The 27,234-nt window shown below is 56.2% G+C and overlaps 1 protein-coding gene across 1 annotated transcript in view; it reads left to right on the forward strand.

Moving 5' to 3' along the window:
• Positions 1–724: 724 nt before the first annotated feature.
• The window catches only part of rrp12 (ribosomal RNA processing 12 homolog), a 72,693-nt gene continuing 46,183 nt past the window's right edge, over positions 725–27,234 (forward strand). The window contains 4 exon segments of the mRNA XM_072239101.1: positions 725–908; positions 5,914–6,146; positions 8,294–8,377; positions 10,243–10,319. Coding sequence (XP_072095202.1) covers positions 770–908; positions 5,914–6,146; positions 8,294–8,377; positions 10,243–10,319 — 533 coding nt within the window. The 5' untranslated portion in view covers positions 725–769.

The following is a 27,234-nucleotide window of genomic DNA, read 5'->3' on the forward strand; positions in this document are numbered from 1 at the left end:
GTTTGTATTGTCCAGGTGGACTAAGGCCACATGAAGAGCCATTGAGATTGCATCTGCTGTTGACCTAGAGTGGCAAAGGGCAAATTGCAGTGGGTCCAGGTGTTTGCTGAGGCAGAAGTTCAGTCTAGTCATGACCAACCTCTCAAAGCATTTTGGCCTGAAATTCTTTTCCATAGACGTTGCCTGGCCTGCTGAGTTCCTCCAGCATTTGGATGTGTCTGCTTCATAACAAATGATTGGGGTCAGCATTCCTGGGAGGGGAGAGCTATGTCCGGAGGTACTCTGAAGCAGATGAGGCCTTCTTTGGGGAGGTCCAGTCCCTGAGGTGTGATGATATTCCGGGCCGGGAGCGCATGTTGTCTCCGGGGATCCGTACCATAAATGCAATGTGACCCTGGGCAGGGACGAGGAGGGAGAGCTATGCTTGGAAGCTAATTCCGAAGTGTAATGTCACTTTGGATCGTCGGGGGCGCTGTAAGTGGAAGTCTGGACGATGTGCACGTCACTCTGGAGGTCGGAACCAGGCGTGTACAGAGTCGATGCGAGCGGGCCGGTAGGACCACCGTCCCTGGAGCTGCGGATCGCGGATGCAGTGTGGATCCCGGCCGATGGGGGTGCCGTTCCTGGAGGTCTGCAGCGTGGATGTAGTTGTCATTCTGGCCAATAGTCTGCGCCATCTCTGGAGGTTGCCACCGGGGTTGCAGTACGGATCCGAGCCGGTAGTGCGTGCCGTCTCTGGAGGACCGCAACATCACAGTCGGCAGACACGATGGTGCGGTGCGGCCGGTTGCGGTCCGGGGTGAAGCAGAAGCTAAACCGCTGGAAAAAGGGGCACAGCAGCGAATCCAACCCGCAGACTCACCGGTTTCGGGAGGCGGCGCGTAGCCGTTTCTTCAGTAGGCCGTCAGGTGAGTGCGAGCGGCCACAGGCCGGCAGAAGGCCCGCATTTGGGTCCACGTGGGTCAAGCGCCCCTGGCCAGCGCAGACGGTGGGGGTGCGGGGAGGCTGGTGATGATGTTGCGGCGTCCGTAGTAGGACACTCGGCCCCCTCGGTGTATCCTAACCCTGAGCTATCACCTCAGCTCCTCCGCTACTGATTACCTCCCACTTTCATCAATGGGTGAAGTTCCATTGGATGGGAATGAGGAATACCCGGTGGTTGGGGTGGGGGTGAGGAGAGCTGGGGGGTGGGGTAGTGTCCGAACGGCGGAGGGAGGATGGGGATAAGGGTGGTGTGGAGTTGAGTGGAGACCGGGTTTGGAGTATAGAGGGGGATTTCGAGAAACCAGCAGAGGCGTTTGAAAGCGAAGGGCTCCACCTGAGGAGGTGGAGAAGGAGGCAGCGACTCATAGTATTGCGAGGCTCACAGATGAGTACTTGAATGGGCAGGTGGAGAGTTACAGAACAATTGTTGGTCAGTGGGATTAGTATGGACGGGAACTCCATGTTGGAATAGTCAGGATGGGGCGAAGGGCCCCTTTCTTCATTGTAAAACTGATTGTTTTGTTTGAGAGATCTGTTTTAAATGAACCAATGCTGCAAGTAGCTATTATTTGAGGTTGAAGATCCTTCATCAGATGGGAGTTAATATTTAGGATTTATGAATTGAAAGGTTAACTGTCGATAGAACTGCCTGGCCTTCATAATATTACCATTTTTTTAAGTCCTGAACATAACTCATAACTGAACCTCTACAGAACTCTGCTGTTGACCCATTCCTGAGATTTGCCGCACTCTGGGTTAAGAAATTTCATTTTATTTTTGTACTGATACCTTATGGTGACTGGTTCTAAAGCCCACTAGTTAGAAAAAACAGTCTCTTTATTCTACACTAAACTAACATGGATTGTGAATTGTGAGGTGGATGCAAGGGCACTTAGATTTGAGATCATGGACACCTAGTCAGATGTAATATTATACATGCTGTATAACTGATTCTAGCATGGATAAACACTGACAGATTGGGAAGTGTAAGAAAACACATTGATTGGTTCTTGATTGGACATGGCATCAAAGGTTACGTACGGAGGCTGGAAACTGGGGTTGAGGAGGAGGAGAAAAAAGCATCAGCCATGATTGAATGGTGGAGCAGACTCGATGGGCCAGATGGCCTAATTCTGCTCCTATGTCTTATGGTCTAAAACTCTGTAAATAACCTGGAAAACCAGCTGTATCACATCTACTCATTCATCCTTATCAATTCGGCTGCTAAAAACCTTTGAAACTGTTCAACAAATCTGCTAATTGTGATTTCCTTTTATAACCCCTAAGATCCAATACTAGATGGATTGCAGATTAATGTGAAAGATCAGATTGTCTATTGTCATTCTTCAGTGCAGGAATTTAAAGAACTGTTATTTCAGATCTGATGCAGCATTAAAAAAAAGAACAATAAACAAAAAAAGAACTGAAATAACACTACAAATATAAAAGTAATCACATAAAAGACAACATGCTATGATATACATTGTATGTACATAAAGTAAGGCTAGCTGTTGTGTGTGTGTGTGTGTGTGTGTGTGTGGTAGCGCAGGGGTCCCCAACCTTTTTTGCATTGCAGACCGGTTTCATATTGACAATATTCTTGCGGACCGGCCGACCCCGGGGGGGGGGGGGGTCGGGGTAGGGTTGCCAACGGACAAGAGTAGCAGTCAAATACATCAAAGTTGCTGGTGAACACAGCAGGCCAGGCAGCATCTCTAGGAAGAGGTGCAGTCGACGTTTCAGGCCGAGACCCTTCGTCAGGACTAACAGAGGAAGAGTGAGTAAGGGATTTGAGAGGGGGAGGGGGAGATCCAAAATGATAGGAGAAGACAGGAGGGGGAGGGATGGAGCCAAGAGCTGGACAGGTGATAGGCAAAAGGGGATAGGAGAGGATCATGGGACAGAAAGGTCCGGGAAGAAAGACAAGGAGGGTGGGGGGAACCCAGAGGATGGGCAAGGGGTATATTCAGAGGGATAGAGGGAGAAAAAGGAGAGTGAGAGAAAGAATGTGTGTATAAAAATAAGTAACAGATGGGGTACGAGGGGGAGGTGGGGCATCAGCGGAAGTTAGAGAAGTCGATGTTCATGCCATCAGGTTGGAGGCTACCCAGACGGAATATAAGGTGTATGTGTGTTGCTTGAATTTCCAGCATCTGTAGAATTCCTGTTGTTAGCAGTCAAATACGGTGTTTACCCCGAGAAAGACTACAATGACCATGAAGCCTTGCGCGGGCACCAGTGCGCATGTGTGTACACGCCGCTCTTCAAATCATTTCTGGTGATTCTGTTCGGGGGGGCGGGGGTTAATCACAACCGGAATATAGGTGATAAGTGGCTAATACATTCAATTTTGTTTCTAAAAGGGTTTATCTGACGAATTTAATATTAAACACACACCACATATTTTCCTCGAATGAATATAGTGATAAGTCAATTATCAGCGGAGGACAGGGGAGCTTGAAGTAAGTGCTGAAAGAACTTCCAGTAGAAGTGGTAGAGGCAGGTTCGATATTATCATTTAAATAAAAATTGGATAGGTATATGCACGGGAAAGGAATGGAGGGTTATGGGCTGAGTGCAGGTCAGTGGGACTAGGTGAGAGTAGCGTTCGGCACGGACTAGAAGGGCAGAGATGGCCTGTTTCCATGCTGTAATTGTTATATGGTTATATAGGTCACTTACAAGTTAATAGCATCATAACATTTTAAGTCTAACGTTTGGATATTAAACACACAGCACATATTTTCCCTGTATGAACATATAAAATCATTGCAACACACCAATATCGCTGAATCAGTGGGAGCCCTGGGCTTGTTTTCCTGCAGTGAGACGATGCCATCGAGGGGTGATGGGAGACAGCGAGACTCGAAGGGGGTTCCTTGTGTCCAGCCTATTCCGCAATTTAGTTTTCGTTGCATTCATTGCAGAGATACGTTGGAAATGGAAGCAACATTTTCAGTGCATTCGTGGCTACCTCAGGATATTTAACCTTGACTTTGATCCAGAATGCCGGCAGAGATGTTATGTCAAACATACTTTTCAGCCCACCGTCATTTGCAAGCTCGAGGAGTTGATCTCCTTCCCGCGCTGACATGGATGTTGCGCGGGTTGACCTCGCATGCGTAATTGCTCAACGGTGGGCATGACAAGGAATGAGGAAAGGTGCAGCTGACTCCTATGGCCAAATCATATCGTTTCCTCGCGGCCCGGTGGTTGGGGACCGCTGTGGTGGTGGAGGGTTAATAGGTGGAGGTGTTGATCAGCCTGACAGCTTGAGGGCAGCAACTGTTTTTGAGTCTACTGGTCCTGTAGTAGATGCAGTGTACTGTCTTCCCTGGTGGAAGGGGGACAAACACTCTAGAAACAGGGTAGGTGGAATCCTTCGTGACTCTGCGGGACTTTTTCTGACACCTCTCTGCACATATGTCCTTGATGGTGGGTATCGTACTTCGGTCAGTTTTAACTACGCTTTGTAGAGCCTTCCTGTCCGCCACAGTGTAGTTTCCATACCGCACAGTGATGCTACGTGCTAAGATGTTAGGAAAGGGGGAAAGTTCAGAGGAGATTTTGCAGACAGCAGTGGTGCCTGGAATGTGCTGCCGGGAGTGGTGGTGGAGCCTGTTGAAAGGTCTCTTAAGTAGATACAGGAATGGAGGCAGAAGGTATTATGTGAGGTTAGTTTAATTAGATTGGCGTAATATCACAGGTTGAAGGGCTTGTTCAGAGCCAGAGAACCACACAGCACGGACACAGGTCCTTTGTCCATTTGGCCCATGCCCAACAAGGTGGCCATCCAACCTAGTCCAACTTGTCCAAGTAACTTTTAAATGTGATTTTACCTGCCTCTGACAGCTCGCTCCATATACCGACTACCCTCATTGCAGCTTAAGTTCCTATTAAATCTTCCCCCTCCACCTTTAGCTTCAGGGTGTCGGGGCCAGAGGCAAGGGGCGGGTCGGTTCAGCTCGCTGCTCTGCGAGGCTTACCCGTCTCTGCGCTGAGCTGAGGCCATGGCCTGTACCTGAATCCGCTGCAGTGATGCCTGTCTTCGTGAGTGTGGCTCACTTCTGTGAACTTCAGTTCTGAATGAAATTTACCTACTTTTATTGTTTGCATGATTTGTTTTTTTCTTTCTGCAGATTAGGGTGTTTGTAGTCTTTTTTTTAATGGGTTCTATTGGGTTTCTTTGTTTTGTATAAAGTTTACATACTTTGATACAATTGTACTTCGTGCTTTTGAACTATGCCCTCTAGTTCTTGACTCCCTAATCCTGGGGGAATTGCATTCACCCTGCTTATGCCTCCATCTTCTGAGGCAAGGGATGCAGAAAAGTCTGTCCAATTCCCCATCATCTTCTCACGTTCAGGTGACCTTTTCTAATGTTGAGTCAAGTTAACAACTTTAATAAAGTCCTTTATAAAAGCTAAAACGTTGCTTCTCTCGCTGGCCCATTGTTTATTTCCCACTATAAACTAGGGGCTGAGATGACAGATCTTTGGATTAAGTGCCAAGCAACGCTCTATTGTATAGATAGACATAGAGCAGTGCAGAACCGTTCTTGTTCAAGCTTTTAACTCCACTTGTAAATGCCACATTATTATGTCTGGAATGCTAATCTTTTCACAATTATTAATGTTGGGTTACAGTTGCCCACTTCCTCTCTTGGTCTATTAAGTTGTGGGGTTATATTTCCTACCTTTGTGTCTCTGGAATTTTGGAACAGGATAATTGCTTCATCATCACCTCTCAGAATCTTGGTTATCAGCTCCTAGATAATTATTAGCTCTCTGACTCATTAATACCTCCATTCTTTTCAACTGAAGTTGATATCTTTAACTCCATGTTTGCTTTATAAGTGTTATTCTCCGCTATTTTCAGGAGATTGTTTGAGTTTTGTTGTTCAATGTATTTGTTGTTTGTGCTCTTTAGGGAACAGTGATCTGACGGTAGATGCGCTGAAATTGCACAATGAACTTCAGACCAACAGCTTATCTATGGGCCCAAGGGCGTGTTCTTCAGAAGAGCCCATTGCTGAGACAGAGGACAACTGCCTTACAGAGAAGACCTCTGGTACCTTCCTTAGTGGACTGTCTGACTGCAGCAACCTGACATTCAGCCGAGTTCAGCGCTTCTGGGAATCCAATTCTGCTGCCCATAAAGAGGTGGATGTTTAACATATCATCTAAGCCTAGATCCTTGGGGGGCTCTGAGTGACTGGTCAGGAGGCTGGGATTGTGGAAAAGGTCTGTGATTGGTGTCATGTGCCGGAACTGTCTGTAGCAGTATATGTCCCTGTCCAGTAGTTTGATTCCAGGCGGTATGGCGAAGCCCAGTTATTTTCAAGTGACTGTCATCCTATTGTTCCGCTCTCTTGATCTGCTCTCCTCTTGTCTTTCCCTTCCCCCCACCCCCGCCCCCCCCAACTTTTTTTTGCTTTCCGCAGGGATTGCTCCCTATGCGACTCCCTTGTCCATTTGCCCCTCCCCACTGATTTCCTTCCTGGCACTTATCCTTGCAAGCGGAACATGTCCTACAACTGCCCCTACAACTCCTCCCTCACTACCATTCAGGGCCACAAGCAGTCCTTCCAGGTGACACAACGCTTCACCCGTGAGCCTGCTGGGGTCTTATACTGTGGTGCTTCCAGTGCTGCCCCTATATATCGGTGAGAGATTGGGAGATCGCTTCGCTGAGCACCTACCCATCTATGTTCCACCTGCCAGAGGAAGCAGGATCTCCCAGTGGCCGCCCATTTTATTTCCACTTCCCATTCCCATTCCCGCATGTCTATTCATGGCCTCCTTGACTGTTGCGATGAGGCCACACTCAGGTTGGAGGAACAACACCTTATATTCCATCTGGGTAGTCTCCAACCTGATGGCATGAACATCGATTTCCCGAATTTCTGGTGATGCCCCCCAACCCCTGTCCCCCGTCCCCCCAAACCCCTTCACCAATCTCTCACCTTATCTCCTTGCCTCACCTCCCTCTGTGCTCCTCTCCCCCTTTCCTTCCATGGCCTTCTGTCCTCTTCTGTTAGACTTCTCCTTTTTCACCCCTGCATCTCTGTCACCAATCAACTTTCCAGCTCTTTTCTTTATCCTTCTCCCCTCCTCTCACCTTTTAAATCCACTCCTCACTTTTTTTTTTGTGCCATCCCGCTGAAAGATTTCAGCCCAAAACGTCGACTGTACTTTTTCCAAAGATACTGCCTGGCCTGCTGAGTTCCTCCAGCATTTTGTGTGTGTGGCTTGGATTTCAACCATCTGCAGATTTTCTCTTGTTTCTGTTTACATCTTCCTTTGTTTACTGATGTTGTTTGCAAGCTATGTTTAGATTCTTGTTCAGATGCTTTGCCTTCTCTGCCCTTTCAGTGAAGAACATTGCCTGAAGTTGGATGTGTTGAGGGTTATACTGGGTTATGAAGTGTAAATGTAGGGAAACTGTTCCCAGTGTTTAGTTTGTAAATGTAGGGAAACTGTTCCCACTGTTTAGTTTGATGAGGAGCAGAGTAGATCAAATACTTTTATAGGGAGGATGGTTATTATCAGAATCAGGTTTAACATCAGTGGAGTAAATCATGAAATTTATTTTTTTGCTGCTCTGTGAGAGGGGAGTGACCTTCTGCAGGTGTTTTTACAAAGAGAGCAGGAAAAAATAATTGAGGTGTACATGGAATCATTGTCTGGATGACGGGGGGGTCCTTAATGTTGGGTGGTGACTTTTTGAGGCATCATGTTTTGAAGATGCCTTCAGTGCTGGGAAGCAAGTTCCCATGATGGATCAGGCTGAGTTTGCTACTTGCTACAGCTGTTCTGATCCTGTGCAGTGGCCCCTCCATACCAGACAGTTAGAATACTCTCCATGGTATTCAGTGGTATTAGCAAGTGTTTTAGGAATAGAATCATCGGACCTTTTAGAAAGGAACTTTGAGAATTTGCAAGGAATGATGGTGAGAATGCCTTTGGGTTTGCATGGCTGTGATGCGATGTGGGATAATACCTCCTTGCAGAATAACTTGGGCTACCACAGTAGCAACACCATTACAGCTTGGGACGTTCTGGAGTTCAGAATTCAATTCCAGCGCTGTCTGTGAGGAGTTTGTATGACTTCCCCCATGAACCATATGGGTTTCCTCCCGGAGTCCAAAGATGTACAGGTTAGTAGGTTAATTGGTCATTATAAAATTGCCCCGTGATGAGGCTAGGGTTAATTAGCTCACTGGCCTAGAATGGGCTGTTCCGTGCTGTATCTCTAAACAAAAAAATGAAATAAATAACTTTGTGGTCCTGTGCTGTTTACTTTACAGATCTGTGCTGTGTTGGCTGCTGTTACTGAAGTGATTCGCTCTCAGGGTGGGAAGGAAACGGAAACAGAATACTTTGCTGCCCTGGTGAGTTTCCCAGCACCCGTTCCCATCTGTCTCAAGAAGAGGGGCTGTGCTTTAGTGGAGTCACTTGACAGGCATGTGCTGACTAGAATTCACATTCAGCAGTTGGACACTGTATGTCAAAACGGGGTCAGGGTGTAGATGTCGCTGTGAGAGGGGAGTGACCTTCTGCAGGGGTTAATATTTGCACTAGCCTCAAAATATTTATTAAAAGAACTGAATCTTAAAATGTTTGTTCTTAGTATCATTAGCAGTGTTTCAATTATGTTGCTGTTTGTAATGCGATCAGATGGTAATGTTAGTACTCAAGTTACATATCATTAGATTCCTGTAACTAATACAGCTGAAAGCGTTTGAAGAAACACATCCTCACCAACCAATAGAAGATAACAGTAATCTACCTTTCCTCAGATTTCTTTCTGAACGTTTTCCATATTGCGTGGTGCTGTGCTGTGCAATGTTTATAGCTGTCAGTTTCAAATGAATAGAAGCCCATGGAGCAATAAACAAGCTGTTGAAGGAACTCAGTGAGTCTGACAGCATTTGTGGAGGTGGATGGTCAGGGCCCAGGATGTGAGGGGAGATAGCTGGTATATAAGGAGATAAGGGGCAGTATAGTGGTGTAGTGGTTAGCGTAATGCTTTTTTTAACACCAGTTGTCTGTAAGGAGTTTGTAAGTTTTCCCTGTGTCTGCATGGATTTCCTCTGGGTGCTCTGGTTTCCTCCCTCATTCCAAAGATATATGGGTTAGGGTTAATATGATGTGTTGGCCACAGAAGCATGGCGATACTTGCGAGCTGTCTCCAGGCATCCTTGGACTGTGTTGGTCGCTGATGCAAATGAAGCATTTCACTGTACGTTGCGATGTATATGTGACAAATAAGGCTAGTTCTGTCTTAAATCTTAAGAGCTGGAAAGCAAAAGATAGAGTGTTGATGGGTAGATGGAGCAGAGTGAAGAATGGCAGGGAGGTGAATAGAGGAATCAGATCAGGTGAAGAGTGGAAATGGATGAGGAAAGGGTGGTGGACAGATGGGAACATGGGACGGAGATAGGAGATCCTTTAGATTGTGTGTTGGTGACAGGCATCTGGAATCACCTGGGAAGGGAAAGAAACTGGTAAATAGGGAGCTCTTCGGGGTGGGGTTGGAGGGAGGCGGGCGTGAGGGAGACCTGGGTGGATCACAAGGAAAAAGAAAGGAGCAAAGTGGATGCAGGTTACCTGAAACTGGACGATTCTGTATTCAATCTGTTGGTTTGAACATTTACCGGGTGGGATGAGATGCTGTTCCTCTAGTTTGGGTTTGGTCTTTCCCTCTCTGTATAGGGTACTGTGTTTGAAAACATTGTTCAGCTGTCACACTGAAGGCGGTGGCTGAGGACAGACAGGAGAGTGTGGGACGAGATGTTCTTTATGGTGCTGTGTCTGAAAATGTGAGCTGTCACATTGCCCTGTTGTCTCATCTCGTTAATCCGAGCAGCATAAATGGAAGGAAGCTCGATGATACCAATTCAGTCTGGCCACTGGGTTTAGTTACATAACTTACACACTGTCTGTATCCCAACACAGTTGTTGATATCAATCTCTAATCCAGCACTGGGCCACGTTTATACTCTCAGAACTGAACGTGGTGCTGTACTCACCTAGCCTTGCCCTGCCACACACTGTACTGCAGCAGTACTGGTGTCTGTTCCAGAACAAGCTCGGCTGTAGAAAGTTTTAAGGACAGCCAGACCAGGTAAGATGGATTCTGGAACATGTGATCAGAGAAGTTAGTCTGCACTTCGAGGTGAGTGTTGTGCAGGGCAGCTGAGGCTGTAGGCAGGATGAACGTAAACCTGAACCTGATCAGTGCCTACCTTCACAGATGACGACGTTGGAAGCCGTGGAGTCTGAGGACTCTGTTGCAGCCATTGTGTATCTGCTGAGCTTGGTAGTGAAGCGGTAAGTACAAACAATTCTGAGGGCCAGGAACAATTGCCAGTGTGTAAGGTTTCATGTTTAGTGTAGAATGCCACGTATTTGTAATTAAGGTGATCTTAGTGTCAGTTATCAGCATGATAATTTGACTTTTAGTGTGCCATTACGTCAATGTGAGAAGCTGAGGTGGTTCACCAATGAGTTACAAAACGTTAATGTGAGCAAATTTCCTTTATTTGTGGGTGCAGTGCCTTTGTGAATGAGCAATGATGCAATTAGTTAAGAAAACCTCTGAATGGTACAGTGTGATGAGAGTATGCGTACTGAACCTGCACACTGCCTTTGTGAGTATGTACACTGAGAATGTAGACACAGTTCTGTAGATGTTGGAATCTGAAGCAACACACCAGAATCTGGAGGAACTCGGCAGGATTTGGGTCGAAACACTTCATGTGGGTCGGGACATAGTTCTGCTCTGGGTTCTTGCAGTCTCTCGTTTCCCTTGGCTTTCAAGACTCAAGGTTGTTTAATGTCATTTCCTGCGCACAAGTGTAACAGCAACAAAATAATTCTTACTCTAGATCCCATGCAGCGCAAGATAAAAACACAAAGGATGAAGAAGAGAATAATAATAGCATCCTACATGTTCTTCCAAATGGGCAGAGCTGGCATGATGGGCCGAATGGCCCACTCTGCTCATATGGTCTGAATCCGCACCTTGTTCCTGCTTTCTCGTCATATCCTTTCATCCCTTTAATCCTAAGAATTATCCATACCTCCTTGAAATTGAGAACTGATTTGACTTCACATGTGAGAGAATCTCACCATGCTCTCCATGGAAGAAATTTTTCAGGTTTTGATCCTACGTGGGTTGTCTCCAATCTGAGTTTTGGCCATGATCTGCCCCACCATCAGGAATATCTTTCCTGTCAGGAATCTCTGTTAAAAGTTTGTATGTTCAAGACACACTCTGTTTTAAACTCTGGTGAATATAAGCCTTGTCAACCCATCTCTCTTTATTCCTCAGTCCTGTCAACCTAACAATTGCTTTAATTTCACTCACTTCATTGCAGACACATCCTTTCTCAGAAGGGGAGGACCAAAATTACATATTTAATTTTAAAATGTGCACTTATTGATGCCTTGTAGAATTGCAACAAGATATCCATGTTCCTATGTTTGAATCTTTTCAGCATGAGGGCAAGTGTGTGTAGTTCCAGTACACCCAGTATACTTCCCTTCAGGAAAGCATTGCCCAGATCGCAGTGTGTCGATTTCCTCCTACACCTTTCCTAGTGTACTACTGTCCTCCTCCCCATTCCCGGTCCATCACTGCCCTCCTCCATTCCCAGTCGACCACCGTCCTCCCTCCCTCCCCCTTCCCAGTCTACTCCTCCGTCCCTCCCCCTCCCAGTCTACTCCTCCGTCCCTCCCCCTTCCCAGTCTACTCCTCCCTCCCTCCCCTTCCCAGTCTACTCCTCCCTCCCTCCCCTCTTCCCAGTTTACTCCTCCCTCTCTCCCCTCTTCCCAGTCTACTCCTCCCTCTCTCCCCTCTTCCCAGTCTACTCCTCCCTCTCTCCCCTCTTCCCAGTCTACTCCTCCCTCCCTCCCCTTCCCAGTCTACTCCTCCCTCCCTCCCCCTTCCCAGTCTACTCCTCCCTCCCTCTCCCTTCCCAATCTACTCCTCCCTCTCGCCCCCCTTCCTAGTCTACTCCTCCCTCCCTCCCCTTCCCAGTCTACTCCTCCCTCCCCTTCCCAGTCTACTCCTCCCTCCCCTTCCCAGTCTACTCCTCCCTCCCTCTCCCTTCCCATCTACTCCTCCCTCCCTCTCCCTTCCCAATCTACTCCTCCCTCTCTCCCCTTCCCAGTCTACTCCTCCCTCCCTCCCCTCTTCCCAGTTTACTCCTCCCTCTCTCCCCTCTTCCCAGTCTACTCCTCCCTCTCTCCCCTCTTCCCAGTCTACTCCTCCCTCCCTCCCCCTTCCCAGTCTACTCCTCCCTCCCTCCCCTCTTCCCAGTTTACTCCTCCCTCTCTCCCCTCTTCCCAGTCTACTCCTCCCTCCCTCCCCTTCCCAGTCTACTCCTCCCTCCCTCCCCCTTCCCAGTCTACTCCTCCCTCCCTCCCCTTCCCAGTCTACTCCTCACTCCCTCCCCCTTCCTAGTCTACTCCTCCGTCCCTCCCCCTCCCAGTCTACTCCTCTGTCCCTCCCCCTTCCCAGTCTACTCCTCCCTCCCTCCCCTCTTCCCAGTTTACTCCTCCCTCTCTCCCCTCTTCCCAGTCTACTCCTCCCTCCCTCCCCTTCCCAGTCTACTCCTCCCTCCCTCCCCCTTCCCAGTCTACTCCTCCCTCCGTCTCCCTTCCCAATCTACTCCTCCCTCTCGCCCCCCTTCCTAGTCTACTCCTCCCTCCCTCCCCTTCCCAGTCTACTCCTCCCTCCCCTTCCCAGTCTACTCCTCCCTCCCTCCCCCTTCCCAGTCTACTCCTCCCTCCCTCCCCTTCCCAGTCTACTCCTCCCTCCCTCCCCTTCCCAGTCTACTCCTCCCTCCCTCCCCTTCCCAGTCTACTCCTCCCTCCCTCCCCTTCCCAGTCTACTCCTCCCTCCCCTTCCCAGTCTACTCCTCCCTCCCTCCCCCTTCCCAGTCTACTCCTCCCTCCCTCCCGCTTCCCAGTCTACTCCTCCCTCCCTCCCTCCTCGTTCTCAGTCTACTCCTCCCTCCCCTTCCCAGTCGACTCCTCCCTCTCTCCCCCTTCCCAGTCTACCGCTGTCCTCCCTCCCTCCCCTCTTCCCAGTCTACTCCTCCCTCCCTCCCCTCTTCCCAGTCTACTCCTCCCTCCCTCCCCTCTTCCCAGTCTACTCCTCCCTCCCTCTCCCTTCCCAATCTACTCCTCCCTCCCTCTCCCTTCCCAATCTACTCCTCCCTCCCTCTCCCTTCCCAATCTACTCCTCCCTCCCTCTCCCTTCCCATTCTACTCCTCCCTCTCTCCCCTTCCCAGTCTACTCCTCCCTCTCTCCCCTTCCCAGTCTACTCCTCCCGCCCTCCCTCTTCCGTCTACTCCTCCCTCCCTCCGTCTACTCCTCCCTCCCTCCGTCTACTCCTCCCTCCCTCCGTCTACTCCTCCCTCCTCCCTCCGTCTGCTCCTCCCTCCTCCTTCCGTCTACTCCTCCCTCCTTCTTCCGTCTACTCCTCCCTCCCCCTTCCCAGGCTACTCCTCCCTCCCCCTTCCCAGGCTACTCCTCCCTCTCTGCACTGTTCCCAGTCTACTCCTCCCTCTCTCCACTCTTCCCAGTCTACTCCTCCCTCCCCTCTTCCCAGTCTACTCCTCCCTCCCTCCCCTTCCCAGTCTACTCCTCCCTCCCTCCCCCTTCCCAGTCTACTCCTCCCTCCCTCCCCCTTCCCAGTCTACTCCTCCCTCCCCCCCTTCCCAGTCTACTCCTCCCTCCCCCTTCCATCTACTCCTCCCTCCCCCTTCCGTCGAATCCTCCCTCCCCCTTCCGTCGAATCCTCCCTCCCCCTTCCGTCGAATCCTCCCTCCCCCTTCCATCGAATCCTCCCTCCCCCCTTCCGTCGAATCCTCCCTCCCCCTACCGTCGAATCCTCCCTCCCCCTTCCGTCGAATCCTCCCTCCCCCTTCCGTCGAATCCTCCCTCCCCCTTCCGTCTAATCCTCCCTCCCCCTTCCGTCGAATCCTCCCTCCCCCTTCCGTCGAATCCTCCCTCCCCCTTCCGTCGAATCCTCCCTCCCCCTTCCGTCGAATCCTCCCTCCCCCTTCCGTCGAATCCTCCCTCCCCCTTCTGTCGAATCCTCCCTCCCCCTTCCGTCGAATCCTCCCTCCCCCTTCCGTCGAATCCTCCCTCCCCCTTCCGTCGAATCCTCCCTCCCCCTTCCGTCGAATCCTCCCTCCCCCTTCCGTCGAATCCTCCCTCCCCCTTCCGTCGAATCCTCCCTCCCCCTTCCGTCGAATCCTCCCTCCCCCTTCCGTCGAATCCTCCCTCCCCCTTCCGTCGAATCCTCCCTCCCCCTTCCGTCGAATCCTCCCTCCCTCCCCCTTCCGTCGAATCCTCCCTCCCTCCCCCTTCCGTCGAATCCTCCCTCCCTCCCCCTTCCGTCGAATCCTCCCTCCCCCTTCCGTCGAATCCTCCCTCCCCCTTCCGTCGAATCCTCCCTCCCCCTTCCGTCGAATCCTCCCTCCCCCTTCCGTCGAATCCTCCCTCCCCCTTCCGTCGAATCCTCCCTCCCCAAACCGTCGAATCCTCCCTCCCCCTTCCGTCGAATCCTCCCTCCCCCTTCCGTCGAATCCTCCCTCCCCCTTCCGTCGAATCCTCCCTCCCCCTTCCGTCGAATCCTCCCTCCCCCCCCTTCCGTCGAATCCTCCCTCCCTCCCCCTTCCGTCGAATCCTCCCTCCCTCCCCCTTCCGTCGAATCCTCCCTCCCTCCCCCTTCCGTCGAATCCTCCCTCCCTCCCCCTTCCGTCGAATCCTCCCTCCCTCCCCCTTCCGTCGAATCCTCCCTCCCTCCCCCTTCCGTCGAATCCTCCCTCCCTCCCCCTTCCGTCGAATCCTCCCTCCCTCCCCCTTCCGTCGAATCCTCCCTCCCTCCCCCTTCCCAGTCTACTCCTCCCTCCCTCCCTCCCCCTTCCCAGTCTACTCCTCCCTCCCTCCCTCCCCCTTCCCAGTCTACTCCTCCCTCCCTCCCTCCCCCTTCCCAGTCTACTCCTCCCTCCCTCCCTCCCCCTTCCCAGTCTACTCCTCCCTCCCTCCCTCCCCCTTCCCAGTCTACTCCTCCCTCCCTCCCACTTCCCAGTCTACTTCTCGCCCCTCTTCCCAGTCTACACCTCCGTCTCTCCCCTCTTCCCAGTCTACTCCTCCCTCCCTCCCCCTTCCCTGTCTACTCTTTCCTCCCTCCCCCTTCCCAGTCTACTCCTCCCTCCCTCCCCCTTCCCAGTCTACTCCTCCGTCCCTCCCCCTTCCCAGTCTACTCCTCCGTCCCTCCCCCTTCTCAGTCTACTCCTCCCTCCCTCCCACCCCTCTTCCCAGTCTACGCCTCCCTCTCTCCCCTCTCCCCAGTTTACTCCTCCCTCTCTCCCCTCTTCCCAGTCTACTCCTCCCTCCCTCCCCTTCCCAGTCTACTCCTCCCTCCCTCCCCTTCCCAGTCTACTCCTCCCTCCCCTCTTCCCAGTCGACTCCTCCCTCCCTCCCCTTCCCAGTCTACTCCTCCCTCCCTCCCCCTTCCCAGTCTACTCCTCCCTCCCCCCCCTTCCCAGTCTACTCCTCCCTCCCCCTTCCCAGTCTACTCCTCCCTCCCCCTTCCGTCTACTCCTCCCTCCCCCTTCCGTCTACTCCTCCCTCCCCCTTCCGTCCACTCCTCCCTCCCCCTTCCGTCGAATCCTCCCTCCCCCTTCCGTCGAATCCTCCCTCCCCCTTCCGTCGAATCCTCCCTCCCCCTTCCGTCGAATCCTCCCTCCCCCTTCCGTCGAATCCTCCCTCCCCCTTCCGTCGAATCGTCCCTCCCCCTTCCGTCGAATCGTCCCTCCCCCTTCCGTCGAATCGTCCCTCCCCCTTCCGTCGAATCCTCCCTCCCCCTTCCGTCGAATCCTCCCTCCCCCTTCCGTCGAATCCTCCCTCCCCCTTCCGTCGAATCCTCCCTCCCCCTTCCGTCGAATCCTCCCTCCCCCTTCCGTCGAATCCTCCCTCCCCCTTCCGTCGAATCCTCCCTCCCCCTTCCGTCGAATCCTCCCTCCCCCTTCCGTCGAATCCTCCCTCCCCCTTCCGTCGAATCCTCCCTCCCCCTTCCGTCGAATCCTCCCTCCCTCCCCCTTCCCAGTCTACTCCTCCCTCCCTCCCCCTTCCCAGTCTACTCCTCCCTCCCTCCCCCTTCCCAGTCTACTCCTCCCTCCCTCCCTCCCCCTTCCCAGTCTATTCCTCCGTCCCTCCCACTTCCCAGTCTACTCCTCCCTCCCTCCCCCTTCCCAGTCTACAACTCCCTCCCTCCCCTCTTCCCAGTCTACTCCTCCCTCTCGCCCCTCTTCCCAGTCTACACCTCCGTCTCTCCCCTCTTCCCAGTCTACTCCTCCCTCCCTCCCCCTTCCCTGTCTACTCCTCCCTCCCTCCCCCTTCCCAGTCTACTCCTCCCTCCCTCCCCCTCTCAGTCTACTCCTCCGTCCCTCCCCCTTCCCAGTCTACTCCTCCCTCCCTCTCCCTTCCCAGTCTACTCCTCCCTCCCTCCCACCCCTCTTCCCAGTCTACTCCAACCTCTCTCCCCTCTCCCCAGTTTACTCCTCCCTCTCTCCCCTCTTCCCAGTCTACTCCTCCCTCCCTCCCCTTCCCAGTCTACTCCTCCCTCCCTCCCCTTCCCAGTCTACTCCTCCCTCCCTCTCCCTTCCCAATCTACTCCTCCCTCTCTCCCCCCTTCCTAGTCTACTCCTCCCTCCCTCCCCTTCCCAGTCTACTCCTCCCTCCCCTTCCCAGTCTACTCCTCCCTCCCTCCCCTTCCCAGTCTACTCCTCCCTCCCTCCCCTTCCCAGTCTACTCCTCCCTCCCTCCCCTTCCCAGTCTACTCCTCCCTCCGCCTTCCCAGTCTACTCCTCCCTCCCTCCCGCTTCCCAGTCTACCGCAGTCCTCCCTCGCTCCCCTCTTCCCAGTCTACCCCTCCCTCCCTCCCCTCTTCCCAGTCTACTCCTCCCTCCCTCTCCCTTCCCAGTCTACTCCTCCCTCCCTCTCCCTTCCCAATCTACTCCTCCCTTTCTCCCCTTCCCAGTCTACTCCTCCCTCTCTCCCCTTCCCAGTCTACTCCTCCCTCCCTCCCTCTTCCATCTACTCCTCCCTCCCTCCCTCTTCCATCTACTCCTCCCTCCCTCTGTCTACTCCTTCCTCCTTCTGTCTACTCCTCCCTCCTCCTTCCGTCTACTCCTCCCCTCTCCTTCCGTCTACTCCACCTTCCCAGGCTACTCCTCCCTCCCCCTTCCCAGGCTACTCCTCCCTCCCCCTTCCCAGGCTACTCCCTCTCTCCACCCTTCCCAGTCTACTCCTCCCTCCCTCCCCTCTTCCCAGTCTACTCCTCCCTCCCCCTTCCCAGTCTACTCCTCCCTCCCCCTTCCCAGTCTACTCCTCCCTCCCCCTTCCCAGTCTACTCCACCCTCCCCCTTCCCAGTGTACTCCTCCCTCCCCCTTCCGTCGAATCCTCCCTCGCCCTTCCGTGGAATCCTCCCTCCCCCTTCCGTGGAATCCTCCCTCCCCCTTCCGTCGAATCCTCCCCCCCCTTCCGTCGAATCCTCCCTCCCCCTTCCGTCGAATCCTCCCTCCCCCTTCCGTCGAATCCTCCCTCCCCCTTCCGTCGAATCCTCCCTCCCCCTTCCGTCGAATCCTCCCTCCCCCTTCCGTCGAATCCTCCCTCCCCCTTCCGTCGAATCCTCCCTCCCCCTTCCGTCGAATCCTCCCTCCCCCTTCCGTCGAATCCTCCCTCCCCCTTCCGTCGAATCCTCCCTCCCTCCCCCTTCCCAGTCTACTCCTCCCTCCCTCCCCTTCCCAGTCTACTCCTCCCTCCCCCCTTCCCAGTCTACTCCTCCCTCCCTCCCCTCTTCCCAGTCTACACCTCCCTCTCTCCCTTCTTCCCAGTCTACTCCTCCCTCCCTCCCCCTTCCCTGTCTACTCCTCCCTCCCTCCCCCTTCCCAGTCTACTCCTCCCTCCCTCCCCCTCCCAGTCTACTCCTCAGTCCCTCCACCTTCCAAGTCTACCCCTCCCTCCCTCCCCCTTCCCAGTCTACTCCTCCCTCCCTCCCCCTTCCCAGTCTACTCCTCCCTCCCTCCCGCTTCCCAGTCTACTCCTCCCTCCCTCCCTCCTCGTTCTCAGTCTACTCCTCCCTCCCCCTTCCCAGTCTACTCCTCCCTCTCCCTTCCCAGTCTACTCCTCCCTCTCTCGCTCTTCCCAGTCTACCGCTGTCCTCCCTCCCTCCTCTCTTCCCAGTCTACTCCTCCCTCCCTCTCCCTTCCCAATCTACTCCTCCCTCCCTCTCCCTTCCCAATCTACTCCTCCCTCCCTCTCCCTTCCCAATCTACTCCTCCCTCCCTCCCCTTCCCAGTCTACTCCTCCCTCCCTCCCCTTCCCAGTCTACTCCTCCCTCCCTCTCCATTCCCAGTCTACTCCTCCCTCCCTCCCCCTTCCCAGTCTACTCCTCCCTCCCCCTTCCGTCTACTCCTCCCTCCCCCTTCCGTCGAATCCTCCCTCCCCCTTCCGTCGAATCCTCCCTCCCTCCCCCTTCCGTCGAATCCTCCCTCCCTCCCCCTTCCGTCGAATCCTCCCTCCCTCCCCCTTCCGTCGAATCCTCCCTCCCTCCCCCTTCCGTCGAATCCTCCCTCCCTCCCCCTTCCGTCGAATCCTCCCTCCCTCCCCCTTCCGTCGAATCCTCCCTCCCTCCCCCTTCCGTCGAATCCTCCCTCCCTCCCCCTTCCGTAGAATCCTCCCTCCCTCCCCCTTCCCAGTCTACTCCTCCCTCCCTCCCCCTTCCCAGTCTACTCCTCCCTCCCTCCCTCCCCCTTCCCAGTCTACTCCTCCCTCCCTCCCACTTCCCAGTCTATTCCTCCCTCCCTCCCCCTTCCCAGTCTACAACTCCCTCCCACCCCTCTTCCCAGTCTACTCCTCCCTCTCTCCCCTCTCCCCAGTTTACTCCTCCCTCTCTCCCCTCTTCCCAGTCTACTCCTCCCTCCCTCCCCTTCCCAGTCTACTCCTCCCTCCCTCCCCTTCCCAGTCTACTCCTCCCTCCCTCCCCTTCCCAGTCTACTCCTCCCTCCCTCCCCTTCCCAGTCTACTCCTCCCTCCCTCTCCCTTCCCAATCTACTCCTCCCTCTCTCCCCCCTTCCTAGCCTACTCCTCCCTCCCTCCCCTTCCCAGTCTACTCCTCCCTCCCCTTCCCAGTCTACTCCTCCCTCCCCTTCCCAGTCTACTCCTCCCTCCCTCCCCTTCCCAGTCTACTCCTCCCTCCCTCCCCTTCCCAGTCTACTCCTCCCTCCCTCCCGCTTCCCAGTCTACCGCAGTCCTCCCTCCCTCCCCTCTTCCCAGTCTACTACTCCCTCCCTCTCCCTTCCCAATCTACTCCTCCCTCTCTCCCCTTCCCAGTCTACTCCTCCCTCTCTCCCCTTCCCAGTCTACTCCTCCCTCCCTCCCTCTTCCATCTACTCCTCCCTCCCTCCCTCTTCCATCTACTCCTCCCTCCCTCTGTCTACTCCTTCCTCCTTCCGTCTACTCCTCCCTCCTCCTTCCGTCTACTCCTCCCTCCTCCTTCCGTCTACTCCCCTTTCCCAGGCTACTCCTCCCTCCCCTTTCCCAGGCTACTCCTCCCTCCCCCTTCCCAGGCTACTCCCTCTCTCGACCCTTCCCAGTCTACTCCTCCCTCCCTCCCCTCTTGCCAGTCTACTCCTCCCTCCCTCCCCTTCCCAGTCTACTCCTCCCTCCCTCCCCTTCCCAGTCTACTCCTCCCTCCCTCCCCCTTCCCAGTCTACTCCTCCATCCCCCTTCCCAGTCTACTCCTCCCTCCCCCTTCCCAGTCTACTCCTCCCTCCCCCTTCCCAGTCTACTCCACCCTCCCCCTTCCCAGTCTACTCCACCCTCCCCCTTCCCAGTCTACTCCTCCCTCCCCCTTCGGTCGAATCCTCCCTCGCCCTTCCGTGGAATCCTCCCTCCCCCTTCCGTCGAATCCTCCCCCCCCTTCCGTCGAATCCTCCCCCCCCTTCCGTCGAATCCTCCCTCCCCTTCCGTCGAATCCTCCCTCCCCCTTCCGTCGAATCCTCCCTCCCCCTTCCGTCGAATCCTCCCTCCCCCTTCCGTCGAATCCTCCCTCCCCCTTCCGTCGAATCCTCCCTCCCTCCCCCTTCCCAGTCTACTCCTCCCTCCCTCCCCCTTCCCAGTCTACTCCTCCCTCCCTCCCACTTCCCAGTCTACTCCTCCCTCCCTCCCCCTTGCCAGTCTACTCCTCCCTCCCTCCCCCTTCCCAGTCTACTCCTCCCTCCCTCCCCCTTCCCAGTCTACTCCTCCCTCCCTCCCCCTTCCCAGTCTACTCCTCCCTCCCTCCCCCTCTTCCCAGTCTACACCTCCCTCTCTCCCCTCTTCCAGTCTACTTCTCCCTCCCTCCCCCTTCCCTGTCTACTCCTCCCTCCCTCCCCCTTCCCTGTCTACTCCTCCCTCCCTCCCCCTTCCCAGTCTACTCCTCCCTCCCTCCCCCTTCCCAGTCTACTCCTCCGTCCCTCCCCCTTCCCAGTCTACTCCTCCCTCCCTCCCGCTTCCCAGTCTACTCCTCCCTCCCTCCCTCCTCGTTCTCAGTCTACTCCTCCCTCCCCCTTCCCAGTCTGCGCCTCCCTCTCCCTTCCCAGTCTACTCCTCCCTCTCTCCCCCTTCCCAGTCTACCGCTGTCCTCCCTCCCTCCCCTCTTCCCAGTCTACACCTCCCTCCCTCCCCCTTCCCAGTCTACTCCTCCCTCCCCCATCCGTCTACTCCTCCCTCCCCCTTCCGTCGAATCCTCCCTCCCCCTTCCGTCGAATCCTCCCTCCCCCTTCCGTCGAATCCTCCCTCCCCCTTCCGTCGAATCCTCCCTCCCCCTTCCGTCGAATCCTCCCTCCCCCTTCCGTCGAATCCTCCCTCCCCCTTCCGTCGAATCCTCCCTCCCCCTTCCGTCGAATCCTCCCTCCCCCTTCCGTCGAATCCTCCCTCCCCCTTCCGTCGAATCCTCCCTCCCCCTTCCGTCGAATCCTCCCTCCCCCTTCCGTCGAATCCTCCCTCCCCCTTCCGTCGAATCCTCCCTCCCCCCTTCCGTCGAATCCTCCCTCCCCCTTCCGTCGAATCCCCCCCCCTTCCGTCGAATCCTCCCTCCCCCTTCTGTCGAATCCTCCCTCCCCCCTTCCGTCGAATCCTCCCTCCCTCCCTTCCCCCTTCCGTCGAATCCTCCCTCCCTCCCCCTTCCGTCGAATCCTCCCTCCCTCCCTCTTCCCAGTCTACTCCTCCCTCCCTCCCCCTTCCCAGTCTACTCCTCCCTCCCTCCCTCCCCCTTCCCAGTCTACTCCTCCCTCCCTCCCACTTCCCAGTCTATTCCTCCCTCCCTCCCCCTTCCCAGTCTACAACTCCCTCCCTCCCCTCTTCCCAGTCTACTCCTCCCTCTTGCCCCTCTTCCCAGTCTACACCTCCGTCTCTCCCCTCTTCCCAGTCTACTCCTCCCTCCCTCCCCCTTCCCTGTCTACTCCTTCCTCCCTCCCCCTTCCCAGTCTACTCCTCCCTCCCCCTCTCAGTCTACTCCTCCGTCCCTCCCCCTTCCCAGTCTACTCCTCCGTCCCTCCCCCTTTCCAGTCTACTCCTCCCTCCCTCCCACCGCTCTTCCCAGTCTACTCCTCCCTCTCTCCCCTCTCCCCAGTTTACTCCTCCCTCTCTCCCCTCTTCCCAGTCTACTCCTCCCTCCCTCCCCTTCCCAGTCTACTCCTCCCTCCCTCCCCTTCCCAGTCTAATCCTCCCTCCCTCCCCTTCCCAGTCTACTCCTCCCTCCCTCCCCTTCCCAGTCTACTCCTTCCTCCCTCTCCCTTCCCAATCTACTCCTCCCTCTCTCCCCCCTTCCTAGCCTACTCCTCCCTCCCTCCCCTTCCCAGTCTACTCCTCCCTCCCCTTCCCAGTCTACTCCTCCCCTCCCTCCCCTTCCCAGTCTACTCCTCCCTCCCTCCTCGTTCTCAGTCTACTACTCCCTCCCCCTTCCCAGTCTACTCCTCCCTCTCTCCCCCTTCCCAGTCTACCGCAGTCCTCCCTCCCTCCCCTCTTCCCAGTCTACTCCTCCCTCCCTCCCCTCTTCCCAGTCTACTCCTCCCTCCCTCTCCCTTCCCAGTCTACTCCTCCCTCCCTCTCCCTTACCAATCTACTCCTCCCTCTCTCCCCTTCCCAGTCTACTCCTCCCTCTCTCCCCTTCCCAGTCTACTCCTCCCTCCCTCCCTCTTCCATCTACTCCTCCCTCCCTCCCTCTTCCATCTACTCCTCCCTCCCTCTTCCATCTACTCCTCCCTCCCTCTTCCATCTACTCCTCCCTCCCTCTTCCATCTACTCCTCCCTCCCTCTTCCATCTACTCCTCCCTCCCTCTGTCTACTCCTTCCTCCTTCCGTCTACTCCTCCCTCCTCCTTCCGTCTACTCCCCCTTCCCAGGCTACTCCTCCCTCCCCCTTCCCAGGCTACTCCTCCCTCCCCCTTCCCAGGCTACTCCTCCCTCCCCCTTCCCAGGCTACTCCTCCCTCCCCCTTCCCAGGCTACTCCCTCTCTCCACCCTTCCTAGTCTACTCCTCCCTCCCTCCCCTCTTCCCAGTCTACTCCTCCCTCCCTCCCCTTCCCAGTCTACTCCTCCCTCCCTCCCCTTCCCAGTCTACTCCTCCCTCCCTCCCCCTTCCCAGTCTACTCCTCCCTCCCCCTTCCCAGTCTACTCCTCCCTCCCCCCTTCCCAGTCTACTCCTCCCTCCCCCTTCCCAGTCTACTCCTCCCTCCCCCTTCCCAGTCTACTCCTCCCTCCCCCTTCCCAGTCTACTCCCTCCCTCTTCCCAGTCTACTCCTCCCTCCCCCTTCCCAGTCTACTCCACCCTCCCCCTTCCCAGTCTACTCCTCCCTCCCCCTTCCGTCGAATCCTCCCTCGCCCTTCCGTGGAATCCTCCTTCCCCCCTTCCGTCGAATCCTCCCTCCCCCTTCCGTCGAATCCTCCCTCCCCCTTCCGTCGAATCCTCCCTCCCCCTTCCGTCGAATCCTCCCTCCCCCCTTCCGTCGAATCCTCCCTCCCCCTTCCGTCGAATCCTCCCTCCCCCTTCCGTCGAATCCTCCCTCCCCCTTCCGTCGAATCCTCCCTCCCCCTTCCGTCGAATCCTCCCTCCCCCTTCCGTCGAATCCTCCCTCCCCCTTCCGTCGAATCCTCCCTCCCTCCCCCTTCCCAGTCTACTCCTCCCTCCCTCCCCCTTCCCAGTCTACTTCTCCCTCCCTCCCCCTTCCCTGTCTACTCCTCCCTCCCTCCCCCTTCCCAGTCTACTCCTCCCTCCCTCCCCTTTCCCAGTCTACTCCTCCGTCCCTCCCCCTTCCCAGTCTACTCCTCCCTCCCTCCCCCTTCCCAGTCTACTCCTCCCTCCCTCCCGCTTCCCAGTCTACTCCTCCCTCCCCCTTCCCAGTCTGCTCCTCCCTCTCCCTTCCCAGTCTACTCCTCCCTCTCTCCCCCTTCCCAGTCTACCGCTGTCCTCCCTCCCTCCCCTCTTCCCAGTCTACTCCTCCCCCCCTCCCCTCTTCCCAGTCTACTCCTCCCTCCCTCTCCCTTCCCAATCTACTCCTCCCTCCCTCTCCCTTCCCAATCTACTCCTCCCTCCCTCCCCTTCCCAGTCTACTCCTCCCTCCCTCCCCCTCCCCAGTCTACTCCTCCCTCCCCCTTCCGTCTACTCCTCCCTCCCCCTTCCGTCTACTCCTCCCTCCCCCTTCCGTCGAATCCTCCCTCCCCCTTCCGTCGAATCCTCCCTCCCCCTTCCGTCGAATCCTCCCTCCCCCTTCCGTCGAATCCTCCCTCCCCCTTCCGTCGAATCCTCCCTCCCCCTTCCGTCGAATCCTCCCTCCCCCTTCCGTCGAATCCTCCCTCCCCCTTCCGTCGAATCCTCCCTCCCCCTTCCGTCGAATCCTCCCTCCCCCTTCCGTCGAATCCTCCCTCCCCCTTCCGTCGAATCCTCCCTCCCCCTTCCGTCGAATCCTCCCTCCCTCCCCCTTCCGTCGAATCCTCCCTCCCTCCCCCTTCCGTCGAATCCTCCCTCCCTCCCCCTTCCGTCGAATCCTCCCTCCCTCCCACTTCCCAGTCTACTCCTCCCTCCCTCCCCCCTTCCCAGTCTACAACTCCCTCCCTCCCCTCTTCCCAGTTAACTCCTCCCTCTTGCCCCTCTTCCCAGTCTACACTTCCGTCTCTTCCCTCTTCCCAGTCTACTCCTCCCTCCCTCCCCCTTCCCTGTCTACTCCTTCCTCCCTCCCCCTCTCAGTCTACTCCTCCGTCCCTCCCCCTTCCCAGTCTACTCCTCCGTCCCTCCCCCTTCCCAGTCTACTCCTCCCTCCCTCCCACCCCTCTTCCCAGTCTACTCCTCCCTCTCTCCCCTCTCCCCAGTTTACTCCTCCCTCTCTCCCCTCTTCCCAGTCTACTCCTCCCTCCCTCCCCTTCCCAGTCTACTCCTCCCTCCCTCCCCTTCCCAGTCTACTCCTCCCTCCCCTTCCCAGTCTACTCCTCCCTCCCTCCCCTTCCCAGTCTACTCCTCCCTCCCTCCCCTTCCCAGTCTACTCCTCCCTCCCTCTCCAGTCTACTCCTCCCTCCCTCCCTCTTCCATCTACTCCTCCATCCCTCTGTCTACTCCTTTCTCCTTCCGTCTACTCCTCCCTCCTCCTTCCGTCTACTCCTCCCTCCTCCTTCCGTCTACTCCCCCTTCCCAGGCTACTCCTCCCTCCCCCTTCCCAGTCTACTCCTCCCTCCTTCACCCTTCCCAGTCTACTCCTCCCTCCCTCACCCTTCCCAGTCTACTCCTCCCTCCCCCTTCCCAGTCTACTCCTCCCTCCCTCCCCTTCCCAGTCTACTCCTCCCTCCCTCCCCTCTTCCCAGTCTACTACTCCCTCTCTCACCTCTTCCTAGTCTACTCCTCCCTCTCCCCCTCTTCCCAGTCTACTCCTCCCTCTCTCCCCCTTCCCATCCTACTCATCCCTCCTTCCCCCTACCCAGCCTACTCCTCCCTCCGTCTCCCTTCCCAATCTACTCCTCCTTCCCTCTCCCTTCCCAATCTACTCCTCCCTCTTCCCCCCTTCCCAGTCTACTCCTCCCTCTCTCCCCCTTCCCAGTCTACTCCTCCCTCTCTCCCCCTTCCCAGTCTACTCCTCCCTCCCTCCTCCTTCCCAGTCTGCTCCTCCCTCCCTCCCCATCTACTCCTCCCTCCCTCCCCATCTACTCCTCCCTCCCTCCCCATCTACTCCTCCCTCCCTCCTCCTTCCCAGTCTGCTCCTCCCTCCCTCCCCCTTCCCAGTCTACTCCTCCCTCTCTCCCCTTTCCAGTCTACTCCTCCCTCTCTCCCCTTCCCAGTCTACTCCTCCCTCCCCTCCCAGAACACTCCTCACTCCCTCCCCCTTCCGTCTACTTCTCCCTCCTCCTTCCCAGTCTACTCCTCCCTCCCTCCTCCTTCCCAGTCTACTCCTCCCTCCCTCCCCCCTTCCCAGTCTACTCCTCCCTCCCTCCCCCCTTCCCAGTCTACTCCTCCCTCCCCCTTCCCAGTCTACTCCTCCCTCCCCCTTCCCACTCTACTTCTCCCTCCCCCTTCCCCAGTTTACTCCTCCCTCCCCCTTCCCAGTCTACTCCTCCCTCCCCCTTCCCAGTCTACTCCTTCCTCCCTCCCCCTTCCCAGTCTACTCCTTCCTCCCTCCCCCTTCCCAGTCTACTCCTCCCTCCCCCTTCCCAGTCTACTCCTCCCTCCCCCTTCCCAGTCTACTCCTCCCTCCCCCTTCCCAGTCTACTCCTCCCTCCCCCTTCCCAGTCTACTCCTCCCTCCCTGCCCCTTCCCAGTCTACTCCTCCCTCCCTCCCCCTTCCCAGTCTACTCCTCCCTCCCCCTTCCCAGTCTACTCCTCCCTCTCTCCCCTCTTCCCAGTCTACTCCTCCCTCTCTCCCCTCTTCCCAGTCTACCACTCCCCCTTCCCAGTCTACTCTTCCCTCCCTCCCCCTTCCCAGTCTACTCCTCTCTCTCTCACCTCTTCCCAGTCTACTCCTCCTTCTCCCCTCTTCCTAGTCTACTCCACCCTCTCTCCCCCTTCCCAGTCTACCGCCGTCCTCCCTCCTTTCTTCCCAGTCTACTCCTCCCTCCCTCCCACTTCCCAGTCTACTCCTCCCTCCCTCCCCCTTCCCAGTCTACTCCTCCCTCCCTCCCCCTTCCCAGTCTACTCCTCCCTCCCCCTTCCGTCTACTCCTCCCTCCCCCTTCCGTCTACTCCTCCCTCCCCCTTCCGTCGAATCCTCCCTCCCCCTTCCGTCGAATCCTCCCTCCCCCTTCCGTCGAATCCTCCCTCCCCCTTCCGTCGAATCCTCCCTCCCCCTTCCGTCGAATCCTCCCTCCCTCCCCCTTCCGTCGAATCCTCCCTCCCTCCCCCTTCCGTCGAATCCTCCCTCCCTCCCCCTTCCCAGTCTACTCCTCCCTCCCTCCCCCTTCCCAGTCTACTCCTCCCGCCCTCCCTCCCCCCTTCCCAGTCTACTCCTCCCGCCCTCCCTCCCCCTTCCCAGTCTACTCTTCCCTCCCTCCCACTTCCCAGTCTATTCCTGCCTCCCTCCCCCTTCCCAGTCTACAACTCCCTCCCTCCCCTCTTCCCAGTCTACTCCTCCCTCTTGCCCCTCTTCCCAGTCTACACCTCCGTCTCTCCCCTCTTCCCAGTCTACTCCTCCCTCCCTCCCTCCCTCCCCCTTCCCAGTCTACTCCTCCCTCCCTCCCACTTCCCAGTCTATTCCTCCCTCCCTCCCCCTTCCCAGTCTACAACTCCCTCCCTCCCCTCTTCCCAGTCTACTCCTCCCTCTTGCCCCTCTTCCCAGTCTACACCTCCGTCTCTCCCCCCTTCCCAGGCTACTCCTCCCTCCCCCTTCCCATGCTACTCCTCCCTCCCCCTTCCCAGGCTACTCCTCCCTCCCCCTTCCCAGGCTACTCCTCTCTCCACCCTTCCCAGTCTACTCCTCCCTCCCTCCCCTTCCCAGTCTACTCCTCCCTCCCTCCCCCTTCCCAGTCTACTCCTCCCTCCCCCTTCCCAGTCTACTCCTCCCTCCCCCTTCCCAGTCTACTCCTCCCTCCCCCTTCCCAGTCTACTCCTCCCTCCCCCTTCCCAGTCTACTCCTCCCTCCCCCTTCCCAGTCTACTCCTCCCTCCCCCTTCCCAGTCTACTCCCCTCCCCCCTTCCCAGTCTACT

The sequence above is a fragment of the Mobula birostris genome, chromosome 21 (assembly GCF_030028105.1).
Source record: "Mobula birostris isolate sMobBir1 chromosome 21, sMobBir1.hap1, whole genome shotgun sequence".
In the NCBI taxonomy this organism is placed as follows: Eukaryota; Metazoa; Chordata; class Chondrichthyes; order Myliobatiformes; family Myliobatidae; genus Mobula; species Mobula birostris.